General features: G+C 39.1%; 2 protein-coding genes across 2 annotated transcripts in view; one reads left to right on the forward strand and one right to left on the reverse strand.

The window, feature by feature from the left end:
- Positions 1-6,386, forward strand: part of Med12l (mediator complex subunit 12L) — a 301,905-nt gene that overhangs the window by 252,135 nt on the left and 43,384 nt on the right. Inside the window, exons 27-31 of the mRNA XM_055596727.1 lie at positions 1,893-2,081; positions 2,467-2,541; positions 2,662-2,852; positions 3,672-3,833; positions 5,067-5,178. Of these exons, the coding sequence (XP_055452702.1) occupies positions 1,893-2,081; positions 2,467-2,541; positions 2,662-2,852; positions 3,672-3,833; positions 5,067-5,178 (729 nt within the window). The remainder of the gene's footprint in view (positions 1-1,892; positions 2,082-2,466; positions 2,542-2,661; positions 2,853-3,671; positions 3,834-5,066; positions 5,179-6,386) is intronic.
- P2ry12 (purinergic receptor P2Y12) overlaps positions 1-6,386 on the reverse strand; it is a 44,663-nt gene that overhangs the window by 34,822 nt on the left and 3,455 nt on the right. The gene's annotated exons all lie outside the window — the stretch shown is intronic.

The following is a 6,386-nucleotide window of genomic DNA, read 5'->3' on the forward strand; positions in this document are numbered from 1 at the left end:
TGTGTGTGTGTGTGTGTGTGTGTGTGTGTGTGTGTGTGTGTGTGTGGTTATGAATTCATGTTGATAATTGTGGTTCTGTTCTAATCTTTTCCTTTACCATTTCATATTAGTGTGACATTCTTGCAAGATAAAAACCTTGTTCTCCAAAGAGCACCTAACGTAATTTCAGAGTTGTTATACACATACCAGTAGAAAAAAGGCCTCCTAAGAAGCTTAAGATTGGTTTGCAGTTTCATTTCTCTGACGGGTTTAAGATAAATGTATTCAAACATTATTTAGAGAAATAGAGAAAAGGAAAAAGAAAGGAAAATGTTTTGTAATTGTCTCACTTAGAGTGAACATGTTCTGTCTTTAATATTAGAGTCCCCTTTATTTGCTTTTGTTTGTACTTGGTTTGGTTCCCCCCCACCCCCAACTAATGTCTATGAACATATATCCAAAAGCCGATGCTCAGACAAAAACATACACAGTAGCTCATCCCCGCCCATCGTCTTTGCTCTGTCTGGTGCTGTTCAATGACCAGCTTCAGTATTTTCTGATTATCTCTCCATACTTTCAAAAACAGTTTCTTTTATAAAGTATCAAATATTGCATATTTTGTAGTTTATGTTAGACACATGATTATTTAGGTTTGCTCTGACTGTGGGAAGTTTAACTGCTCCACAGTTATTGATGGCAGTCTGTACCATCTATGTATTCATATCTATGTATTCATAGATTCATATCCCCAGCTATGAGCACACAGGGGCATCACTGTTCATGGTTCTAGATGCCTGGAGCTAGATGGCACTAGCCACATTTAGTGCCCCAAAAGGGTCTGCTCCAACTCCTATGGGAGGCTCTTGGCCTACCTTTCAGTGCCAGTATCCAAACAAAGAAAGAAACAAAACAACAACAACAAAAACCCATAAATCATTTAGTCAGAAAATAAATAATGTAAAAACCCAGAATAGCAATGCATGAGTGTCTGGGTATTTTTGTCTGAGTTTGATTTAATGTGGCTAAAATGGAGCATGGAATTGTATGAGTCCCCAGTGATGTCAATGAATAATCTGTGCTGAGCAACTGATATAGTGGTAAAAGAGACTTTATTTGAAGTTGAACGCTGATGATGACATTTCCTTGATTACGTTTAATAAAAGACAAAAGTGGTAAAGAAAAATGCTAATGTCAAAAGAAAAATAACCTTCTAAATACTTATATACTGTTCTACTTGTTTAGCAAAATATGTCCCATAAAAACGATAAAAATGATGTTTAGATAAAAATTGTCATATATTAAGTAAAAACAAATAATCAAAAACACCTCATTACAAAATAGTACCTTAGAGTAAGTCCTTATTAAATAAAATCCCCAAATTTAACTCCCTCTCCCATATGCTCAAATGTTTTTTGCTTTAATTCAAGCCCCTTCTCTCATTTGTATTTTTAAGATGTCAGAATGTTAGAATTCTGTTTTGAAACTTTTCCCATTAGCTGGCAATGTAGCCTATTTGATAGAGTGCTTACTGAGCATGCAGGGAGCTCTGGTAGGAAGAGATGGCATTAAATTTAGGCTTACCATCCCAATGCTGGACAGAGCACAAGAATTAGAGAATCACTACTTCAGTGTTGTTTTTGACCTTATAGTGACTTGGAGACCATCCTGCAATACTGAGACCTTGTCTCAAAACAAAAAAACAAAAAAACAAACAAACAAAAAAAAAAAACAAGGACAAATGAATCAAAATATACATACATGCAAACCTTTCCCCCCCTATTTTTCCTTTAATTTGTTTTCGTGATTGTCTTTGCCAGCCTGATAATCATTTTAATCTGAAAACTGAGAATGTAATCATTAGTCAGGTAGAATAGAATCAGGGTTTGCCCATCTAACTACTGGGTTGTTTTTAGGAATGGGTAGGAGAACACTGCTTAAAGGAACCGGAACGATTATGTACAGACAAAGAGCTCATATTGGACCCCGTGCTTTCAAACATACAAGCACAGAAATTATTGCAGCTGATCTGTTACCCTCACGGCATTAAAGAGTGTGCAGAGGGGGACAACCTGCAAAGACAGCACATTAAGCGCATTCTGCAGGTAAGCAGCACATGCCAGAGGCTTGGTTTAGGTCTTTTATCACAATGTAGGATGAACTACTTTGTTGCTGCTGTTTCTCATTCTTGAATTTAATTCTGACTTTTGTTCCATTCTACAATTTTCTTTATTGTTGTATCGCCACAGTGGACTAGGCTATAGATATAGTCAGTAGCTAACAGCATATAGTTACAGGTAAATATTGGTATTTTAAGTCAGTGATGAATTTAGTTGAGACATAAGCTTCATGATGAATCAATCTTAAACCAGGTATGAGATTGGAAGGCTTAGTTCGTGCCAGTTCTTTTGCTGGGTATGAATATTACTGCAAAGCTCTGTTATTATATGCTCAATATTCTTAATGTGTAATTCTTTGCATTTTCTCCAGAATCTTGAACAGTGGACGTTGAGACAGTCCTGGCTAGAGCTTCAGCTAATGATCAAACAGTGCTTGAAAGACCCTGTGAGTACATACTGAAAGTACATATATGAATGAAGTCAAAAAAAAAGCAAAAATTCATTGATGTCTGAGAATCAAGTAGTGAGTACATAGATGAGCTAGCTTTGTTTTTCCTGACTCTAGAGCTCTGGTTCTGTGGCCGAAATGAACAATTTACTGGACAATATTGCAAAGGCAACAATAGAAGTGTTCCAGCAATCTGCAGACCTAAATAATAATGCCTCCAATTCTGGCATGAGCCTTTTCAACCCAAATGGTATTGGAAGTGTTGATACAGGTAGCACAAGACAGAATGGAATAAAGACATTTTTAAGGTATTACTTTATAGTTTTGTTGGACTACCATTAATATTTCATATGCCACAATAACCCTCATTAGCTTGATGCATTTTTTCATTAAGCTTCAGGAAATGTGAAGAAAATGATTACTTATAAGGGGCAGTTTCTGTTTTTAAACAAGTTAAGGGGAAAAGGTTGGGTAAGTGATATCTTAAAATGTTAGCTATTTTGTCGTAGGTCTAAATACCTCAGAGCCACAGAGAAACTGAAGTTTGAATCATAGTATCACGGCCTCTGGATCATTCATTCAATATGAAGCACTCTCTATGTGTCTTTAACAGTTTTGTACAAATATAGTAGTTTGCATTCATAACAGAACTTGGTATGCTTATGAAATCATAAAGTGATCCTTTTCATCATGAAAATCCTTTTCATCATATGATTTGTATATCATCATTTTGGTTACAGAGTGCAAATTGTGAGCTTCAGGGTTTAAAAATCGGTTATTTCTTAGCTTGAACACAATAGCATTGCATATTATGACTGTGACTACAAAGTATAATGTTCATAGTGAGAAAGGTGGTTAGTGATCGGAGAGTACCCGAGAGAGTCACTAAAAACAGCCTAGTATGCAAAATACTTTCCTAGAGCAGCACCTTTTATTCGTTAAAGGATGTGGGTAGACAGTGTAAGCAAATGTCTGGTCTTGGGCGAAAGGAGAAAGTACAGACATGAAGTGGTAACATTAGAGGTCTGTCTCACACACCAGTGGCTTACTGCTGGGTTTCTTTCTGTGTTGGCTGTGAGAGCAGAGACAGCTGCTTTCTCAGGTGTAACGCCTATTTCTGATTTTAGTTCCTCTGAACGCAGGGGTGTGTGGCTGGTGGCCCCCCTCATCGCCAGGCTACCAACCTCCGTTCAGGGAAGAGTGCTGAAAGCTGCTGGGGAAGAGCTGGAGAAGGGACAGCACCTGGGTTCATCTTCAAAGAAGGAAAGAGATAGGCAGAAACAGAAAAGGTACGCTGGCAGACGCCTTCCACATAGGCCAGCATCTGCAGGATGCGGAGAAAGCCTCACGCCCTGCACCACTGCAGCCAGAGACCACAGGGTCGGGGCTGTTAGTGGAAGAGGAAACTCTGTTAAGCCAGGCTTTGGCCATGTACTAATGTTTAGTGCGCCAATTCCCGTACCTGCCTGTGTTCCAAATCACCGCAAAGCTATTGACACAGGCTCGCTCTTACTTCTGACCTACTGCACTTTGAAGTAATTACTGATTTCCTAAAATGTAGGAACCTTGTTCTGGACTCTTGATTAAAACTAGTCATAACAACTGCCAAAACTATTTTTCCTCATTTATTGTATGTCCAAGAAAAGCTTTCCAATAATTACTTTTGAAAATAGATCATATTATTGATGAATATTCACACTATAAATTTAACATTCAAGTTTTAAAGAGAAAAGTCATAATTTATTCATTGTATAAAAATTTAAAAATAGTTTCTTTGCCTGTTAATACTACTACCATTAACTACCTGTTCTTTGTTGGCTACCTATGAAATTCAGCTCCTGATTCAGACATTTTGGCCTAGAGTTACTCTTTAGGAAAATTTTTCTTTTTATTGTATCAGTCAGTTTGTCAATTGTTCTCTAATGGAAGATACTTCATTAACATGAAAAATGTACATAGAATTTTTGCCCCTTTTTCAATGGAGGCCTTGAGCTGTGTCTGAGCCTGGCACTAGCTGTTTCCCACAAGAACTTCACCTTTGGAGGCCCCAGACCTTGTGCCCACCCCTATCTTTACCAAGACTATGCTGTTGGCCTTTGAGAAATATACAGCAAAGAACCCCAGGCCTCCAAAATAGTCAAGCCATACACAGAGGTCTGCTTCCTAAAGAAGAGTTTTGTCGGAACCTCTTGATTTTTTTTTTATTCTGTACATACGTTTATATTTTTTGTCATATCTATAGTTAAACTTTTTCCTGGTAATTTAAAGCGGGTTTATCACATATGCTGTAGATTTCTGTTCCTTTGGGAATACTTTCCATAGCAATAAATAGAGCATTATCATTTACAAGCTTTCCCAGTGGTTTTTAATCTTGGTCCTGGTGGTTTACCCCCACCCCCACCCCACTCCGTCCTTTATCTAGTAGTAAGCAAACAAGGACAGTGAGTCTACTGGAAAGACCAGCTGTTGTAGCAGAGGCAAGCCATTCTTCCTAACTAGCTCTGTTAATACTTTCTTTGTAGTATGTCTCTTTTGAGTCAGCAACCTTTCCTCTCCTTGGTCCTTACCTGCCTTAAGGGGCAAGATGAACAACGGGAAGGCCTCCTCACATCTCTGCAGAATCAAGTTAATCAGGTAAAATGCAGTCCGATCCTAAGCCAGGCCACCCTCTTTCTGATGGTTTTCGTCATTTTCCTTTCAAACATGAGATTAGACGAATGTGTCTATCATTGAGATGTTAGGAAACACAATCCATGTCCAGTTCTGTCTAGCATCATGGGCACCATAGGGCCAAGGACTTTAATATTAATTATGAATTGACAGATTTATAAAGACTATAAAAATAAGTTGTTGCATATTGCTTATCAGCTACCTTGCTGATAAGTGTCATACCTGCCTGGAAACCAGAGGAGCAGATTAAAATTAGAAAGCATGGAGTCAAGGAAAGTTGTTAGACTGGTTGTGTGAGATGGATTATCCCGACATGAAACCAGGCGAGACCCTCCCTGTGGTGTCAAATAAAATTTGATGACATGTGCAAGGGCACTAGGCTTACTCCATTTTCTTTGTCATCGCACCCAATGCATTTGACAGGTCTTTTGTCTGTGTAGGTTCCAGAGTAAGCCATTTAAATATAAAGCACTCATGGTTCTCATCATCCCTACACTACAAACTCCAGAGCTGGACTAACAGAAGCCTGCCTGTCTGCCCGTGCATTTGCTGTCTCTTCTGCCCAGTTTCCCTTTGTCGCAAGCCTCACTGGGCTGGCCCACCTTCTGCTTTAGGTGCACCTGAGTACTTCCTTCTTCTGGTGGCTGGGTCCCCCCAGCTGTTAGGCTGACCTGCTCCCTTCCTCTCCGCGGGTCTTTGTTACCTTGCCTTCTTAGTAAGGCTGTGGTCAGCCTCTGTAATATTATGTTACAGTATATATTATATATAATATATGATTATGTAAGATTCTTTCCTGCTATCATTCTCTGTCCCTTTGCCCTGATTGTAGTCCTATCTGTTTCACGTTTTCTTCCTCTCTCTCTCTCTTTTTTTTTTCTTTAGTGTTGGGAATTGAACCTAGGACTTTATGCATGCATGATAAATTTTCTGCCACGGAGTCCTTACGCTAGTCCTTTTTTTAGCTTGTTGTTTGGAGATAAAATCTTGCCCAGTTGGCACTCCTCTCTCTCAGTAGCCCAAGTGAACCTGGCACTTCCAATTTTTCAGTTTCCTCTTCCTTGCCAGCAAGGATAACAGGGGAGTTAGAGCAGGCTGAGCTCTTAGTCCTTTTATGTCATCTCTGGGGTGTGTGTGTGTGTGTGTGTGTGTGTGTGTGTGTGTGTGTGTGTGTG

The sequence above is a fragment of the Psammomys obesus genome, unplaced genomic scaffold (genome assembly GCF_907164565.1).
Source record: "Psammomys obesus unplaced genomic scaffold, mPsaObe1.curated_primary_1811, whole genome shotgun sequence".
Lineage (NCBI taxonomy): Eukaryota > Metazoa > Chordata > Mammalia > Rodentia > Muridae > Psammomys > Psammomys obesus.